Source organism: Uloborus diversus, chromosome 1, assembly GCF_026930045.1.
Source record: "Uloborus diversus isolate 005 chromosome 1, Udiv.v.3.1, whole genome shotgun sequence".
Lineage (NCBI taxonomy): Eukaryota > Metazoa > Arthropoda > Arachnida > Araneae > Uloboridae > Uloborus > Uloborus diversus.
In genome coordinates this window covers 131,385,113-131,405,891 of record NC_072731.1, presented here as the reverse complement: position 1 = coordinate 131,405,891, position 20,779 = coordinate 131,385,113, and the positions used below count along the sequence as shown (strand labels likewise).

The 20,779-nt window shown below is 31.1% G+C and overlaps 1 protein-coding gene across 1 annotated transcript; it reads left to right on the top strand.

Moving 5' to 3' along the window:
• The first annotated feature begins 2,581 nt into the window (after positions 1-2,581).
• LOC129235038 (N-acetyltransferase ESCO1-like) lies at positions 2,582-16,501 on the top strand. The gene is made up of 4 exons (XM_054868759.1): positions 2,582-2,673; positions 3,070-3,181; positions 7,175-7,359; positions 16,378-16,501. The coding sequence occupies exons 1-4, from the start codon at positions 2,582-2,584 to the stop codon at positions 16,499-16,501; spliced, it is 513 nt and encodes a 170-aa protein (XP_054724734.1).
• The last annotated feature ends 4,278 nt before the right edge of the window (positions 16,502-20,779 follow it).

Here is a 20,779-nt window from a genome sequence, read left to right as displayed (position 1 = left end):
TGTCTTATGGCAGCCATTAAGAATTTTTCTCTGTAATTCTCTGTAGAGCATTAACACATCCATGAGCACTTGCGTCATTTCCATGATAGAATCTTCCTTTACTAACAAATCAGAAAGATAATTTCTATTGTCTAGGAATGGCTCAAAATTTTCAATGTGAACATTTTTGGTTGTGTGTCACCGACATCGATATCCTCGTTGGTTTTGGCCTCCTTTGTCACTCCTGGGTCAACCCATGTGAAATCATACAGGAAAGGAAAAAAATGTTGCTTACTATTTTTGATTTAAAAACTTTTTTGCCTGTTTTTTAACAGTTATATTGAGAGTCTGAAACTGGTTTAAATTTTTTTAAAATCTTCTGAATGTTTTTTGACAACCACTTTTCAGTAGCTGCGGAATCGACTTTTCATGAAAATAGCACTTTACAAAAACTCTTAGAACTTTTTTATTTATGAATGTATCAAAACTATTTAAAAACCTTTTAGATAGAGCAGAAAATGACCTAAATTTCTATAATAATTATTTTTCTGATTAATTTTAACAAATGTGTGTAACATTGGCTTAAAAATAAAATTTTCCATGTGAAATTTTACATTTTTAGATAAAATATTACTAAACATAAAAATATTACTAAAAGGAAGTAAGATCCACTCTTACTTTTTCCCCCTTGAATAGATATTAGGGGTGCGACATCGATGTCGATGTTTAGGAAACATCGATGTTTTTGTTAAAACATGATGTTTTACTTTTGATGTTTTTGCAACATTGATGTTTTGGGTTCGATGTTTTTTCGATGTTGATGTTTTTGTATTTTAATTGAAAATTATAATAAAATTTCCCAGAGAAGTGACCTTGATTGAGAACATTGATCTTCATTATGAAAAAGAAACAATAAAAAAACCGATGGTATCTATAATTGACTCAAAAAATTTAACTCTCAGAATCATTGTTATCACCTAAATTTGAAAATTGCAAGAGTTGTGCTCCTCTTAGCTACTATGCAAAATAATCCGCTGCTGTTGAGATTATCTGGATTTTCCCAAAACTATTTCCGCTTCAACGGAGTAATGAATGCATTCAAAATAAACATAGATATATTTTTTTCAATGGTATCCAAATACATAAAGGTGACAGTGTTTCTTTGTTTCTTTATTTCTTTGTTTGTACCCGATGGCCAGAAGACCCCATAGCACCTACAGCCCTGAAACTTGTCACAAAATTCGGACGTACCCCGAAGGTGTGCACCTCGAAGCCCAAATTCTAAATTTCAAATTAGTTTTTTTCTAATTAACTAATTAAGCTAAATTTTGGCTAATTGGAGGGTAAAAAATCCCCCCACTCCCAAACATTATATATCGTTGGAAAGGGTTTTCCTTCTCAAACAAGATGATGTTCCATTTTTCTCAATTAATTAGAACAGGAGATATAAGCATTTCTAATTGAGCCAATTTTCAAGGCTTCTCTTTCGAGAAGTTGCTATAACACTAGGTTCACTTTCGAGACAATTTTCAACTATAACACTAGGTTCATTTTCCATACAATTTTTCAATTACTTTCTTTTTAAACATTTTGGAGGAAGTTGCCTTTGTTGCTTATGAATATTTTACAGTTATTACTTTATTTTAAATTCGTTGTGCGTATGTTAATTGATTTTCTTTTCAATTAGAAAGTCGCTTGGCGAATTTGGCGATGAATTATGGAGTTTTTTTACATTTGAAAGCTACTGCAAATGTAATTTTGATGTAATTTATTTTTCTTTACATGGATTTTCTTTAAATTTTTAGCACAGGCTTCGCTGTGCGGGTAGTGCTAGTGTATTATAAACATAAACGGTAACAGAAAAGCTTCTTCCGGTCTGATTTGTTTATTTTTTTCTGTTGACTTGCAAAACGTGGTGTTGCACGTAGTTGGTTAGAGAATATATAAATATTTAATATTAGCTTTACTTGAAATTTCTGAAATAATAGCTATAATCTTAAGAATTGACGCAATGCCAGAAACGAATTTTACTGGTTCACTAAGAAACATTTGTTAGAGATTATCATATATGTAAGTCTGTAGTGTTATATTCAAAAATGTTTGTTATATATTGATAAAAAAGATTGATGTTTTGAAACATCCATGTTTCAAAACATCAATATTTTTTAGTCAATGAATCAACAACATCGATGTTTTGAAACATCGATGTTTTTCCATCGATGTCGATAGATATCTTATTGAACTATTCTCAGAAGCAGCATGAAACGTCTGAAGCTAGTACATTTTTTATATAGTTAGTCAAACTTGCCATCTTAGAGAAAAATGCTAAGTTTAAGGTTTAATATCCGAAAAGGGACTGAACGAAAATCTATGAAAATTTTACTGTATAATTTTCATATAGCGTTAAATATGTGGCAAAAATCCAAAGGCAAGGATTAAAAGACTGCCACAGCCAAAGAGTAAGATAAAGGAAACAAAACATGCAGAGCAACAAAAAAAAAAAAAGCTGCAGAAAGTCTTTAAAAAAAGTCACCCAGTATCTGTCCATGAGAGTTAAATGTCTTAACGTCGAGCAAAGAAAGAGGTAGTCTCCATCCATGATATGACTCAGATTTCAGAAGGTGCAGAGAGGGCTAGAAATAATATTGAAGCGATGAAGTACTTGAAAGGGCAATCATGTCCCATAGCTAGCCTGTATTTGGCCACCATTTTATATCTGTGTTTATTTGATAGGAGAGGGAGTTTGTCTCTGCATAGTTTTGAGATGAAGATCTAACAGCAAGACTGTTTCAAAACTCCTTTTACTTCTTGCGTTTAATCATTCGTTTAATAGTGTCAAAAAGAACTTCGAAAAGCAGTTTTCAGGATCATAGTGCCCTTTTTAGCCAGAGAGTCGTCGACATCAATGCCACAATGCGCAGGGATCCATAATTATTGACAGCTATATCATAAAATACATTTCTCCTTTATTTTAGTGCTTAATTTTATTTTAACACCATATTTTAAATTTTAATAACTTGAAATAAATGAAAACTGTTTTATATAGTAAATATATGTTAAATTATTTAACATTCTTCGAACATCTTCCAGGGATTTAGGGATTACTACTGGCATTCCGCCACGATCTGATGTTGTTTTTGTGATCTTTGTTTCTACTGAAAAACAAGTAGCTGGTTGTGTGGTAGCAGAGCCAATCAAATCTGTAAGCTGTTGTTTCTATTTTTTTTTTACTTGAAAAACTTAATAATAAATGTGACTAAGCAGTACAAAGTAAAATGTTTTTTTCATGATCTTGAATGCAAATGTATTATCATCATTTTTAATCATTATCAAACCATTCTTCTTCTGGATTATTGTTTCTCCAGGTTTTTCTAAATTGTGCTGCCTGTTTTTAATTTCTACTCAACTCCTACAACATTTCTAAATCTGTTGGAAATCTTCATTATTATTATTATTTTATTTTTTTGTTTTTTGAAGGTTTTGTCCCACAAGAACGCCACTCCAGTAATAATACTGTCTAGATATTCCTATACCCTTTCCTTAGAGCTATACTAGTGGCCTAAAAGCATTTCGGAAGCAGTTTTTAACTGTATCACATTCCTAGTTTGGTTTCTTATCCAAGTCAATTTCTTTTAATTTCTCTTTTTTTTATTACAGGTATCATTGCACCTGGAAAGTCGGGGAAAGTCATGGATTTTGACACTGATTGAAAATGGTAGTGGAAAGTCTTGATTTTCAGTAAAATTGCTCAAAAATCATGGAAACTGGCAATTGGTCATAGATTTTAGTTTCATTAAGTACATACATATGTACAGAATATTACAGATTCGGTTAAAATTTACACATCTTAGCCTTATCTTGCACTTTCATGCATCAGTCCCGATTTTTCACACATTTAAAAATCCAATTACATCCGCTTCTTTAAAACTCACTCGTTTTTCGTTGCTCTTCAATTCTACCACATGGACATTTATAATTTTGTGGTTAGCATTATTTTAAACTTTTCTTTTATATCTTCATGTGTAGTTGAGGACTAGTACACTGAGGGTGTCGGCGCAAATGGAACGTCCGGGAAAGTCATGGATTTCGACTATGTTTGAAAATGGTCACAGAAAGTCATGATTTTCAGCAAAAAATGCTCAAAAGTAATGGAAACTGATATCTGATCACGGATTTTGGGTTCAAGAACATGCATGTTTATCGAATTCTACAACTTAAGTGCAAAATTTATGCATCTTAGTTGTTTCTTATTCTTTTACCGGCCAGTCCTGATTTTCTCACATTTTATAATCCGATTGCATCTGCTTCTATAATACTCACTCAATGTTATTCTACCGTTTGGACGCTTATAATTTTGTATTCAGCATTATTTTTAACCACCTTATATGTCTAATTGTGTAGTTGGAGACATATACAAGTCCCCAAGTATCCCCCCCCTTGTATATTTCAAAAATTTTAAGTCATTTGCCTCCAAGTAGATCAAGTAGATTCAAGAGAGTCATAAAAAATGTGCATTAATTTTCTGCAGTATCTTAAGTTAATGAACATTTTAGAATATAAAATTGGTCTAAAGAATTCATTACAGACGTTTAGGACATAGATAAAATACAGAAATCAAGGAATTTTCAATTGGGAATTTTTTAAATATTTGTAGTCTATCCTATAATTTTGGCAGTGGTATAACGGATAAGTTAATTATTAAGTACTTTAATTTAATGTGCTTCATTTTTTTGATTATTTGTTTATTTTATTTATTGTAAACATAATTTTAGTATTTACTGAATTATTGCTAGTCATAGATTTTTTTTAGAAAATATTAGTCATAGATCTTGTTGAAATAATGTGAAATGGTGGGGAAAGAACTAAAATTTTTCAGAGGGGGAAAAATTCTCAATTTGCCAAACGAAATCCTAATTTTAATAAATGATAAAGTTCGAGCACGCACACATATACATACATAACATCTGCTGCGAAGGAACATTGGACATCATTGAAAACAATTTAAAAAAAACTGTCTCTTAAATTGTCGAATCAATTGGTCAAATATTCCCCTCCAAAAAAAAAAAAAAATGTTTTTTGATGTCACAGTGATTTGTCATTGGGGTGACCCTAAGGAGGGGGCGCAATTTCTTGAGTTCGCCAGGGGCGCTAGTCCTAGGTACGCTAATGTATACAATAGCTAAAAAATATGAATAACACTCACACATACATTTAAATTATAACCAAAAACACTGCTATATTGCATCTACTAACATTGAATATAAAAAATATATTAACATCTAAAAGCGAGCAGTGACACAATCATAAGTTTAAGAGAGAAAAATTGTCAAAAGACCTGCGGACAATCCGGCTGCCGTTAATCGGGAGTTTACTGTTCTTTTTTTTTTAGAGAAAGGTGAACTTTTTTAGAATTCTAAGCATTTTAATTGATGATTCTCAGAATTTAGAGTTTTTAATTGAGGAATCTCGAATTTTTGATGAAAAGAAACTTGGGTAATAATTTCATCATTTTCCGATGGGCATCAAAAGTTTATTATTATAGGTGTGATTTTAAACTTTTAATAATGCTGAATAGAATGTTTTGTTGATGGTTATTTTTCTGTAGTAGCTGTTCAGAATGTTTCTTTTTCTGGAAAAGAGTTGAGAAAAATTTGCCTACTTAAATTTCTGGATGAATACTCTGGCAAACATTTTGGGAATTTTTTTTCATTTCCCAATATTGATACTGTTCCTATTTTTATGCTGTGGTAACCTTTTTATTGCATCTTGAGTACTCTTAATTTGACACTTAAAATGTATTTTTTCCAAACTAGTATTACACTTTTAAATTATTTTGTATTTGCATCAATGTTACAGGTTGCATTTGGGGTACTTTGGCCCAAGGTGATTTTTTTCTGCTGGAAATCATTGTATAACTAACTATAGTCACAGAAAGATTTTTGTTCATATGGAAATATTTATTCAACTGAAAAATACATTTTATACGAAGTTTGAGTCACACATATTTGTTTTAAGGAAAATTAAAAATTTTAAAATGAATGTGTAGCTAGAGGTGGTTATTGTCTTGTCAAATGGCTGATGGAGAACATTCATCTTTTTATTAATTTTGGAGTTGAATGATTTTATGAATAGAACACAAATAGATCCTTAATTGTCGGCCACTTCCAAAACTTTCTGGTGCATTCTCTGCACTCAATAACAGCTCCTTCTTCACTCACATCTACAGCCATCCCTGGAAACAAACCTGAGCCCATTCTATACTACTACAACAAAATTCCCTAAACAGATAGATAGACATTTTCCCCTTCTCAAAATGCTAATTTACAATTTTTCAATATTTATTTTATTGTTTTATTTATTTTTGACTTCTTTTGTTTTCTGCAATATTTTTACAATGTGTTAAGCATCCTTTCTTACATTTCTTCTCCCCCTTCCCCCACCCCCTGTCCGCAAACTCTTATGTAGTTACTCATAGCTACTAGGGCTTGTAAATGTCTGCCTGAAATTACAAAGCTAACCGATGCAACAATTAGGAAGAAAATAGAACAGAGAACAAAGTAAAAATACAATCAAATGAATTACAAATTCATTTTTTGGTGGAAGATTTCATTCTAATGTAACTATTAGTCTTATTTAGTGGACTGCTTGATTTAAAAATTAAATTTTAAATTTCAGCAATATTGATTTTGGTAAGGTTTGATGAGTCACCAAGCTCTTTGTTTTGTCCACTTTGGCCAAACATGTTGAAAATTAACATAAACTGTTGAAATTAGCCATAACATACCTATAACAGGAAAGTACCACCCTTATTTTGGCTTTTATAGGTTTGATGGTCTATAAAAGAGTACACATTCGTTTCTGCTGAAATTTATCACTTCACCTCAATACAATGATTTTTGAAAAATCAGGAATTCAAAATGATATTGTCGGCCCCGCTTAACCAAATACTGTTGGTTCCCAGAAATATTATTCGATTAAGCGGGGGTTTTCAACATTGCATGGGTTTTAAAAGTGTTTTCTAAATAACTTATTTCTTTTTCAGGAAAGTTTGTGATGACTGAAAGGCTGAGGTGCACAGTAATAACTATGTATTTGTGCTGCTTTTCATTGTTTAGAAATGTTAAAAATTGTTTGTGTTGTATTTTTGCTTATCACCAGAAATATTTTTTTTACAAACTTTTGTTTTCTATTTTAGGCTTATCCTGTTGTATTTGATGAATCCAGAAATAATTCTGAAGCCAATTCACAAAAAGTTAGGAAGGTGGAAAGTTGGTACTCAAGCTCAAAAGCTGTTCCTGCATTTTGTGGAATTAATCGAATATGGGTAGCTAGTGAATTTCGTCGTCAAAAAGTTGCATCACGTATGATTGATTGCTTAAGGTGATTAGAAGTTTTAAGATTCTCTTACCCTTTTTAGTATTAAAACATTTTTTTTTGCTTTAATTTTTCTCTAAACATATGTGATTAGTTTACAATTTATTAAGAATATCTGGGGTGATTGTGTTCCAGTTTTACACTGGAATAAAACCCTATGCAACTCGATGGGGATGTCAAAATATTTCTTGTTTATTGAATTTCATGTTAACTGATTTCTTCTTATTTATAAATATTCTGAAACTTAAGTATTGTCCTGAAAATCCCTGTTAACTGCAATCTGGTGCACTTCTTATCAGATGCAATGGCACCTGCTTCCCTCCAATAATCTCCCTAGTATCTTCCACACTGCTTCCTTTATGATGTACAGAGTGTTCACGCACCTGAGAAGCAGGGCTGTCCTATTTCGTCCACCCCGGAAAAAACTGCCCCGGACAAAATATCATTTTGTCCATTTCGTCCACTTATTCAGCAACTGAACGTTCTTAGTTAAAAATTTCAAGTTTGAAAACAAAAGTTAAGTGTTGAGATCTTTCCCACATCCAAGTTATATTTTAATATAAAAATATTACTTGAATATGTATATAAAAGATTGATTGTAAAATATTTTAAGGCGAAAATGAAAAAGTAAGATCACTTGAAGTTTATGTAAGTCTATTTCAAATGAATATTAATAAGTTATAATTCATGTAATAGCTGTTATAAAAACAATACATCAACAGTAAATTTTAAGATGTTTGTAATATAGGAGGTTTACTGCCCATATGAAATGCATTTATAAAATTAAAAAGAGAAATGAAAAGTTTTAAAAGGGTGGAGTTTTAAAATAGTAAAAAATCATTTAAAAAAAACTTTAAATGATATTAATAAAGAAAACCATGCTACCATGAAATGAAATATGTTCTTGTTCTACAAATACAAATGTGCACCAGCAACAGGCTTTGAGTCTAGCTAGGCTGTTCGTAGTCAATTTATTAATCCCCTATGAAGATTAAACTCCCTTTTAAAGCCATCTACCCCTTGCTCATTATAGCCTCTGCCGATAAGCTGTTCCAAGTGTTAATAACTCTACTAAAGTAGTATTTTTTCCTAATTTGTAAACATTCCCGGTAGCAGAAACTGGGAGATGTGCGTCGCAGATTTTTCAGTGGTCTGCAGATAATTTTAACAAAGAACAAAAAGATGGAAAGAAAAACTAAATAAGTAAAAGAAAATACAGGAAATACAACTTGGCAAAGATTGTTTGGAGATCGTCTTTTGACTGGAAAGGAGTTGGATGCTTCAGCATTTCAACTAGAAACATAGTCCCCATATTTGGTCATTCACAAGATTGATGTAGATAAGATGCAGATAAAGTGCCAAAGTTTTCAAAAATAAAGCAGAATTTGTTTTATTTAACTAAAATAACTTAATGAAAATAATTTATATGAAAAACTTAAAATGTGCAGCAAATCGCTTTTTTTTGAGCAATCACGATTGCTAATTGTTTTCACTTGAACGTCCTTGATGTTTGGTTTGTTTTTCAACCCCATCATCCTCTGCAGGAGCGCACATACACACTCACACACATACACACACACACCTTTACACTTATACACACACGCCAACGTGCATACACACAGGTCTACGCACATACACAAGCCTACACATACACAACTGTACACACGTAGCCGCCCAAGAAGGGCAGAGGGACAGGAGTTGTTTTTAGAAACAAGTGAGTAGGGTCCTGTCGCAACTTGTGATTGCAAAAAACATCATTCAAATTCAAAATTTAAGAATTCAAATTAATTATAAACTTGAACAGTTTTTTTCATTACTATTTTTTTGTTTTTCAAAATATTTTTCTTGAGAAATGAAAAATTTTATGTTTCAAATTTCACCTTATCCTCATTGCTTTGGACGCGAAAGTGGTAAAAACTTTTCAAACGAAAGTGTAGGTAGTTTCATGAGGATCTTTATTTTTAAATTATTTGTTTGCAACAAATTCAGAAATTTGTCTTAATTTTTGGCGTAGTCCTTACGTTTGGTCATTCCCAAGATGTTTGTACTGTCTGGCTTTCATGAGAAAAGCTGCTGCCGTCAAGTCTGAGCCCGTCTACTGCCATAGAAACGGACTTCGTTCATTTTCTGCAAGGGTTAACAGGAGGACTTTTTGGCAACATTTCGCTACTGGTCTGCTCGCCTTTGAGCCGTCGTACGGGTTTTTCCAACATTAAGCTTCCTTTGGAAAACTCAGATGTGCCTTGTTGCCATAGCAGTAGACAAACACAGACATTTAGGCAGTGGCTTTTCTCGTGATGGTCGGACAATATTCAAGACTCTTTAAGTGCCTACGTTTTCATAAATGGAATTGGATGTTTATTTCAATGCAAAATATTGAAAACTATGCAAAATGTGCGATTTTTTTGGGTAATTATTGTCTTTAAAGATGCAAAATTTTATCTTTAGAATATTATTTTCATTGTTTTAGAGGCTAGTGTGCTAAAAACGGATTGTTTCATCTAGATTGTAGTTTTTTAAGGATTTTGAGTTTATTACTACTTTTATGTAACAAATTCAACTAGTATGTTGTGGCCATCACGAAACTTTCTTCTATATCTTTCTTATAATTCTGATCCCTCCCCATGCTTAACGAGGAAGCAATATTCCCAACAAAAAAAAAATTACACATGCAAAAACTTGACGACTATCCCAATGTCTGAATTATTGCAAAAGCAAAGCAAAGAGCGAAAATTGAAAGTTATTTTAAAAGCCTTGCTTGAATTAATTACAAATATTTTATTTGTTAACAAACATAAGATGGCAACAGTTAAAAATTTTAAATCATTGAGATAATATTTCCTATCATTTCCATACAATTAAAATCACGAGAAATACGCAGACGACAATCTATTACGATTTATCTTTCTTATTTTTGCATTAATAAAAATATTTTTATTCGCAAAAAAAAAAAAAAAAAAAAAAAAAAAAAAAAAAAAAAAAAAAAATCAACACCTCTTGGAGCGATCGGCGTCAAAATTGAACCAAAGCCTGTTTACATATGGATTCACATATATTCCAAATTTCAACCAGAACGTAGCATTACTTCTTGAGATAGGGCACTCAAAATGGAAAAAAAGAACGGGTGATTGCGCTACCCCCTTTTTAGCTGTTGACACAAAAATAAAATCAGTTCTTATACCCACTAAGGGCTACTTGCCGATAAATTTTTCTTTCATTCCGTTCATTATTTCTTGAGATACAGCAGTCACAATTGACGACAAAAAACGTTCTATAGCTCAACCCCCGTTTGAGTTATTGACACCAAAATTGAATCAGCACCTGTTCCTGTTAATACCAACATATGGACCAAATTTTGTTTGATTCCGCCAGTTACTTCCTGAGGAATAGCAAGCACGCGTAACTCGAAAAACATCCCATTGCTCCACCCCCCTTGGAGGAATTCGCGCCAAAAACTAATGGGCACAAGTTCACATAGGGGCACATATGTGTACTAAATTTGGTTCGATTTCATGCGGTAGTTTTTGTTGTAGAGCGGCCACAAAAAACTGGTCACACACAGACGTGACACACATACATACACACACACACACACATACATACACACAGACAGACAGACATTTTCCAAAAATGGTCGAAATGGACTCAGCACACCTCAAAACGTTCGAATCCTTCGAAATTCGAAAATTTGCACGAATCCAATACTTTCTTCTATATATTAGATATAGAAGAAAGTAAAAATCTATTTATAATCATGAATTTTTTGCATAGACGCCATGTTTGGTCATTCGCAAGATGGAAATAGACAAGACTATTACTTGCCAAAGTTTCCAAAAACAGAATTGGATGTGTACTTCAATACAAACTATTGAAAATAACATAAAATGTACAATAAATCATGTTTTTAAAAAATTATTTTCATGAAAAATGTGGATTATTATCTGCACAATTGTATTTGATCCTCATTGCTTGGATGATTTGCTATAAACTAAAACATTCATCTAAAATGCAGTTTCCTGCCAACTTCTGATTTACTAATTTATTTATTAATTTAAAAAAAAATCAAAAACCTATTTATAGATTATATGCAGATGATATTTTTGCGAAGAAAAGAATAAAATACTAGCATGAAGAATTTTTAAAAAAGTTACCTTTCTTGATAAAATATAGTATGTTTTGTAGTCATAGTTATTTGTGGAAAAATGAGTGAAAACATTTTTATATAATCAAAGAGAATAATGGATTAAGTTTTTATGGCTTATTTTAAATATCAACTGCGATTTCTGCCAGTTTTAATAGCTTTTATAGAACTCAATAGATTAACAAAATTCTGTTAAGCTGATGTACGTTAGTTTTAAAATTACTTTTCGTCTAAGTATTTAAATATTTTTCTGAAATTTTCAGAACAAATTCATTAATACATGTGAATTCATCTAACTAACAATCATGTCAACATGGAAAGATTATGCCTAATGCTGGTTGATACAAAAAAAAAAAAAGAACTGAAGTTTTGTGATTTTGAAAAAAAAAAACCAAAGAGGTCTAACTTTAATCGTTAAGTACGAAAATTGCTCTTTTCTGCACATTGAAGGGAAATTTTCCTTTTTTTATTTTTGGCCTGATTGCTGAACATGCCTCACTTGACTCAATTTTCATTTTTGAGGTAGACTGTGCTGGGCAAGGCAATGCAGCTGGTTTGATGATAAATATTATCTAATATTGTAACTAACTTATGTTCTTTTGTGCCTAGCATGAAAAAAAAAAAAGATTAAAGATCAAATAATATATTAAAACATTAAGTTGAACTAGTTCTACTTTTGCACTATTTAAACCAGAATCACATGCATTTTCTCTAGAATCAGCACAACTTAGATCTAAGGCAGCAAAGCGTCCCAATTACCCAATTTGGGTCTGCCCCGGCACTGTATCTGAACAAGCAGGTCAAAGACCATCAGTTTACAGGATCTGCATTATCCCCCTTGCTCTCCAATATCTTTTGTATGTATTGCTCAATAGCGCTGGACACATTTGAAGATGGTCAGAGTCCTTAATTGGGTTTGTCTTGCAAACAGTACAATTCAGGTTTGAAAGAATATTTTGTCTGAAAAAGTATTTTGCTAAGCAATTGTGTTCTGTTTGCACTCGAATGTAGTACTGCATTGCCTCTTGAAAGGTTAAGCACATTGATAATAGTGTCCCTCTAGGGCTTATTTTCTATTTGAAGAAACTGGTATTTTGCATTATTTTTTCTCCTTACTTTCTTTAAGATTCTTACAATTATTGAATAAGGAAGGGATTCTTTTGGAGCCTGTATAATTTCAGTTCCTTTTTTTTTTTTTTTGCTAACAAATCAGCCATCTCATTTCCATGTATGTTGCAATGAGAGGAAGAACGTTGCTGTAGAAAATTAACAAATATTGGTATTGTAATTTCAAAAATAGCAAAAGGTACTTGCTACAAGGAGGTAGCTCCAAATTTCAACTTTTAAAAGGTCCACATTAAAGCTTAAACCATCAAATCACATTTTAATTTTTTAAAAAAAGGACCTCTCTTGTATAATTATTGAAAACATAAGAAGGTGGAATTATTAAAATGTAAAAAAAAAAAAAAAGTGGACTAGTGTTTTAAGCTCTAATACAGACCTTTTGAAAAGATTGAAATTGGAGTTCTCCTTTTCACAGAAAGCTCTTTCAATTAAGGAACAGTTTGCAGACTTTCTCTGGAATATGTGATGATCTTTACAAAGTTAGATTCTGCTGTTTTTTGTCCAAATGTTCACCGCTGTTTGTATGTTGGGTAGAATTCTATATGCTCAGGATATTCTGAATATTCATGCTTGTAAAGTTTTAAGTAGTCGATGCTTTTAATTTAGTTTATGTCTCTTCCTCTTCTGCAAGTTGTTTTGGTGATAACCACAGAACAACAAATAAAGAACTATTTTTTTTTTATTTTTTTATTTTAGCACTTTATTAATATTTTGATTGAAACAAAATGTCATTTTGTTGTTTAAATATTTAGATTATGTATGGATCAAAATGTTTTTAATGTTTTGCATTTGATCAAGTTTTAACAGAATTAAAATGGTGCATCCATAGAAAAAAGTATTATGTGCTATAAAATATTTTTTATATAAAAGAAAAGTATCTGATTCATTTTCAAGCAGTACTAAATTAGGTAAAATATTGTAGATAATGTATAATAAAGAACCAATTAAAATCTGAAAAGGACTAAAAAAATATATTTTTGTGATAGTTTTTGCTATTTGTTGGAAATAATTGTTTGATTTTAATACATATTTTAAATTATAATGTAATAGTCTTTAATTTTTCTGATATTTTCAAAGGTCATATAAGTTTCTACCCTTTTTTGTGTTGGTTTATAATCTTATTTTTATCCTCATGAGTTAGAGAAATCCGGTAGAAAAGTATTGATACCTTGATAACAATGTAGTTATTTCTTTTAAATGAAGATGCATAAATTTGCATCAGTATTTTGAGAAACAAATTTATATTTGCATAACATTAATAGACTGTACACATATATTTATTTATCTTTACTAATATTCTTTATTTAAAAAAAAAAACTGTGTAATTTGCTCATCTACTCGCCTTTTGAATTGTAAGCTCAAACTGTTTTATAACTGTAAAAGCACTTATTTTTGCGAGCCTGTCATAATCACCAAAATATGATCCTTGTGAAATATTTCAATTTTATTTAGATAATCAACTTTTGTGCTGTTCATATAAAATTCGCAAAATATTGGCTCGCAAAACCACAGATACCTTCATTCATTTTCGCAAAAACTACAGCTTGCAAAAATAAGTGCTTTTACAGTATTCTTTTTATTTGTTTCGTTCCCTTTAAAGTTATTTTTTCATGACAGATAAGCAGACCCCGAAGAGTTCCTATTTTTCCTCCTTTTTCCTACTTTTTATAGCTCTCTCCTTATTTTCCTACTTTTTCCTTTTTTTCCCTACTTTTGCTTTCTTTAGTATAGCACTTCTAATTGTGCATTTTTTCTTATTTTTACGATGCCGCACCGATAATTTTCTGCATGTTTCAATTTTAAAAAGCGAAAGAAGCAAGCGAATCCTAAGTTTTTAATTCATTGACTACAGTAATTTCTGGAATGAACACTGCAGCGTCTGCGTGTTTAAAAGTTAAATATTCGTAAGTGACTTTTATGCCGTTGTGGCGTTTATGATCGACCTTTCCGCCCCGACTTCAGTCCTACTGTTTAACGAAACAATAAAGAAACAGATACTGGTCCATTCTGATGCAATTATATATTATTTACTCTTCAATTAGAAGCTTTAGTTAAAGGAAACGGCCAACTGTCCAAAAAGTGAGGGGAAAGCCGAATTTCCTATTTGCCAATTTTTTGTATAGTTGATTACAAGTGAAATGGAGCTCTATTTAAACAGAAAGGCAATGAATAACCATAAAAGGAACGTAAGGAAGCAAAAAATGAAAAACCTGTACACTGTACTTATTTTATTGATGTTAGTACAAAATAAAAGGCACAGATAACAGAAATTCGCAAAAACGGATCACTTCAAAAATAATTGCGGAAACAAACTTTTTTCGTACATAAATATGATTATCATTCATTCTAAATCGTAAACATGATTATAAAATTTATAAAATTTTATTTTCTTTCCTTGCAAAAAGTGTATTTGCAAAAAAAAAAAACCTAGATGGGCAAAACGTTCCCGATTTTTGGGGAAAAAACCGGAAATCAATTTAAATGCGAGATTCCGTTTTTATTTCTTTACGTTTTTAAAAGTTGGGGGATAGAGCCGTAAGCAAATATGTACTGTATTTTTTTTTCTTTTTAATGGGTATTTTCTACTCGGATATATCATCAATATCTTTTCGGGGTGCGGCAATTATACCGATGCGGCGTATCTACTGTAAGTTATCGTACTCAGGGCGCCTGTTCAAAAGGGGGGGGGGGTGGAAGCAATATATGCTGGCATTTGATGTCAGGTGCTCCCCCCTCACTCTCAATTTCGTGAATAATTTCCGAATGAATATATTTGTCGTATGATGAGGATCGAACGAAACTACATGTCTTCACTTTTATGCACAGGGAAACATTAGTAACTGATCTTTGGCTTTGATAAAAATGCTATGTTTACCATGTATGTATTTTTCCTTTTTTTTTCAGTAACAAATTTTGGAACAAGAAAGAGGTAAAAAATCATCAAACTAATAAAACTATTCGTTTTATTGCTTGATTCAAATTAAAACTGGCCCGTCATTCTGATATTCCCCCGGGGGTGGCTAGGAAAGGATGTATACTGAATGCACATGCACACAACTACCCACACACTCATGCCTGCGCACATACACATACCCCCAACACACAGCCCCCCCCCTACACACAAACACACACACCACCATATACACACACACTCGTGATTGCGAAAAACATAATTTGAATTCAAGATGACAAAATTCAAATTAATTTTTCTTTTTTTTAAAATTTTATTTTATTTATTTTTTTTTTTTTTGTGCGATCGCTATATTGCATTTTATTTTTTCACACTTAAAAATTGTATTACTGTATTGTTGAAAAGTGTTTCTTTGTTTTGGATTTTATTTTCATATATCTTTGTTTCCACCAGTTTAGTTTTCATACTGATGATTGTCAGCTTGTTTCTTTCGTTTTGTTTTTGCGACTCGGTCTTTCATTAAATCCCTTTAATACTTCAAAAGTACTGTTAGTTTATTTTTGGGACAGTTTTAAATCAAGAATACTGTTAGTTTATTTACATTAGAAATAAAATTTACTCTAAATTTGTTTCCTCTTGACGTGTGTGTAGCCCAATCTCTTCCTATTTTTTCCTACTTTTTAAGTGTTTTTTTCCTACTTTTCCTACTTTTTCAATTTTTGATTCCTTATTTCCTACTTTTTTCCCCCATAAAATCATTTCGGGGTCTGGATAAGTATAGCTCTTAAAGTTTCTGTAGCTGCATTTATATTCCAGTTTTAATTTATATAATTTGGTTACTTTTCAGGTGCAATTTCATTTATGGACATGTTGTAGAACTTAAAGAACTGGCATTCACTGATCCCACTATTGCTGGAAGAGATTTTGCTGCTGCTTATACAAAAACAGACCATTTTCTTGTCTACAAATAATATTTAAACAAATATAATACTTTCATCTGATAAATTTATGTTCAAATACTTATTTATTAATGCATTTTTAAATTGCTGGAATATTTTAAATACTTTCATTATGTTTGTATTGTTCTTATCTTTGTACTGATTACGTGAGATTTGTCTTTATTTATAAAAGGGAACTTTTGTGCTTTCCCAATTAATTTATTAAGAGTGTTATTTCTTGGAAGAGGGGGGGGGGAGGTATAAGCTCATCGCCCCACTCCCCCCAACAATTAATGATCTTGCTTTGTTGCAGAAGGTAAATTTAGCAGCAGAAAAATCTTTCAAGTATTTTTAATGATATATATATATTTTAAACATTGAACAATATCTATTGCAGTATTGCTTCATCTATGATATATGTTCACATTTTTAATTTTTGTAATTTAAATTGTTTTTATAAATATTTGTATTCAATTTTCAATTCTGCGCACAATTTAGTTACTTTATTTTAAAAATTTATATTTTAAACATATTTGTTTCAGATTTCTAATTTATCTTATTACACTATTTTACCATTCTTTTATTTCATTAGCATATTGGTACTTGGATAAATTATTTGTATGATTTTAAAAACTTATTGTTGATTCTCTAAACCAATCGTGCCAACCTTTTTTTACCTGAAGGCCTTATACTAGGATAAATTTTGCAGGGCGGAACACATCTAAAACTAAAATACACTTAAATCTTTTTAGATCACATGGGAAAACACTGAAATTCAAAGAAACATGACCAACCAAAAGTTTTTGTTATCATTATGATATTATTCTTTATTTATTGATATGAATTTCCCACTTGTTTCTTAAAAAACAATTTCTGACTAGTTGGTCTCAAACTCAAAACAATCACTCGTAATACTGCATGTAGATGATCCATGAGTTGTTTTGGTAGCTTTTTGAATATATTTTTTGATTTGTAGCACTGAACGTAACAGACCACATAGATTAACTTTGTGGCTACATATTGCCTACTTGACATAGGTTGGGAACCACTGCTCTAAGCAGTCAATTCTAACTGTTGATAATGGCCAATTATAAGTTTTGTGTCACGATTTTGTGCTTTGATGCAAATCTGTAACATAGTAAATAAACATCCAGTTTAAGGAAAACCTCACTTTAGGTATTTACAAGACAGCTCTTCAGATATTGTTAAAAGTTATAGTATTGTTTTAAATGTTTTATTATTTTTCTCTCTAGTTCAATGTTTATGCATTGAAGAAGAAATAGTTCTCTCTCTTTTTTTTCGTTGCTGATTTGCAGATTCGCAGTTAAATGTGTTGCAATTTATAAACTGTTTTATGGACACCTCTTTTCTGTATTAAAACTTTTATAAGTTTAGATGTAATTGAAAAAAAAATGACTAGAGTAAAAATATAAGCTGCCAGTTATGATTATTTTAAAGATTTTTTTTAAATCAAATTTTAAAGTTGCATGGAGAATAATGTGTTTTGATTGGAGAAGGTTGTCTTTCTGTTCAGACATTGTTCTTAATGTAATACAAAGTGTCTAGACATTGTTCTTAATGTAATACAAAGTGTCTATTTTTGTGTTGTGAAAATGATTTATTGTGTTTAGTCAGAGTTAAAAATGAAGTTTTTAATTTGAAGAGCTTTACTATAAATTGTCTTGTGTTTAAAATATTGTTTTAAATGCTTGACACTGGTTTAAAAACTGAAAATTATAAAGTTATATTTTTACTTGTACTGGGACATATGAATTGACATAAAGTATTTCAGCTATATTTTATAAGCATGTTCAAAAGGTATCCTTTTTTACCGTAATTAGTGAACACTGTGTGTGAAAATTTAAAAAATAAAAAAAATTATATTAGCCTAAAAACTACGTTTGTAAGTCTTTTATTTTTATTTATGTTTAAAGAAGGCAATAAAATAATTAATACATAATTAGAACTCAAATTTATGCTTAAATTTTAAAAGAAAACTTTTTTGATACTCTATTTCATACTTAAGTTTCAATGTAAGATAATGTTTTTGACTTTTTTCTCCTTTTTTCGTGAAATTTTTTGAAGACAAACTTCACAAAAAAAAAAAAGAGCTTAAAGCAAAGTCCTTGAATGTTTTAGTTAAGTGTGGAAAAATAATATAATAAATTATCCTAATAATTCAGTGACCATAACGAGATGCTTATGTGACCATTTGGTCCCAAAAGTCATTTGCACAGTCGCCAAAAAAGTGGTAGCAGCTTATGCTAAATTGCAGTAGCTGCTTTTTTGTACAAGCTTACTCATTTTTTATCGACTGAAAATGTCAAAATTGCAACCTTTCACTATTAGTAGGAATCCGAAACAGATTTCTTCAAATATCTCAAAAACCCATTTCTGCATTTTTACCTTGCCAAGCTGCTGCTTTATCTTACTGTAGCTCAGAGGCGTGCACAGAGCTTCAGTAATGGGGGTACCACTATACCAGTGAACTTGAGGGTTTAGATAACCACCAGAAAAGGAGTACAGGGTGGCGAGGAGACAAAATTAGGTTACTGTAGGACATTGGTGGCATCTGAATTTTTTCAAAGTAGGATTTTTAAAATGGAGTCAGGGAGTCAAAACTAAAACTGAGAACTTGAAATGTAAACCTAAAGCATAATATTCACTCAGGAAGGGGGGGGGGGGGTCAGGGGTTTCTTCTCCGAGGTTTTTTTTTTAAATTTTAGTCTAAAAATGCATTTTAGATTATCTTTGGTAATGTTAAGTAGAAAAGGTTCAGGGACACTTCCCCTTCCATTTTTCAAAAATGAAACTTTTAAAAATGCAACACTCTCTAGGAAAATTTTCAAAGTTAACTTTTAAGGCGCAATTTTTGGAGGATCTTTGGTAATGTTAGTGGATGGAAAAGTTCATGGAACGCCTCCATATTTTCCGAAATTCAGGGCTCCCAAATGGTGCGCTTTTCCCGCCAAAGTCCGTTTTTTATGGTAAAGTCCGCTTTAAACCGCTTTTTAATATTTTGGTCCGATTAGTCCGCTTTTATATTGCTTTTACTTAAATATCAGATTTTAAAAGTTTTTCACTTTGTTAAAAGTTACTATACACCCAAACACGCCGCCGCAGCACGTGTTAAACAAGGTTCGTACGCCCATAAAAAACCTTGAAAAGTTCTTGGGGAAAAAATAAAGAGGTCATTTTCAAGTGTTTGAAAACCTTGAAAAAGTATGAAAAGTTTCTTTATTGCTTGAATTCGTTCAAAAATCATTGGATTGTGCTTGTAATTCTTTTAAAAATATTTCATTAGTGCAGTTTTTTGAACATACATATTCGATATGATTTATCGCGAAGAATTGGTTTCGTGTTTGAGATTTCAATCCTTTTGCAACTTGTTATTATTTTGCTGCTTTTTACAATCCAAAGTGATTTTGACATGTGCTTACCTTAGCTTATTTTTCGTTTAATTTCAATAATTAACGAAGGAATTATTTTGGAAACCATAACAACATTGAGTTTATTCGGACTTCGCGGAAAATTGCATCTCGCGTTTGAAATTTCAATCCTTTTGCATTATGTGAACATTTTGATGTTTTTAACAATTGGAAGTTATTTTGACATATGCTAAAATAGATAAGCTTATTTTTCATTTAATTTCAATAATTAACGAAGGAATTATTTTGGAAGCTATGGCAACATTGAACTTACTCAGACTTTGCGGAAAAATGCTTCTCGCGTTTGAAATTTTAATCTTTTTGTATCTTGTAAATATTTTGATGTTTTCCACAATTGGAAGTTATTTTGACATAGTTTAGCTTATTTTTCATTTAATTTCAATAATTGACAAAGAATTATTTTAAAAACCATGGTAACATTGAACTTACTCGGACTAAGCAGAAAATTGCTTTTAGTGTTTCAAATTTCAATCTTTTTGAATCATGTAAATATTAAAATATTTTGCCCCCCCCCACCCCACCTTAGATTTGCATGTTATATGTTTAATTTAGTAGAAAATAAATAAATTTGTTTTATGGGAAACATGCCAACATTGAACTTGGTTTGTGAAAATTTGCTTCTCTGAGCTTTCAATCGTTTTGCATCTTATAAATATTTTTATATTTATGGCAATTAGAACTTATTTTGACATGCTACGTCAGATTAACTTGATTTAATTTTTATTTAAATAAATAAAAAATCAATCATTTTTGTTGTTTAATTCAAGTTTATTTAGTTTTCCGAACTTAATTTCAATTATTATTAGCTTATATTCGGTTATTACTGTTTTTTGTGTGTGGGGGGGGGGGATATTAAATTTAA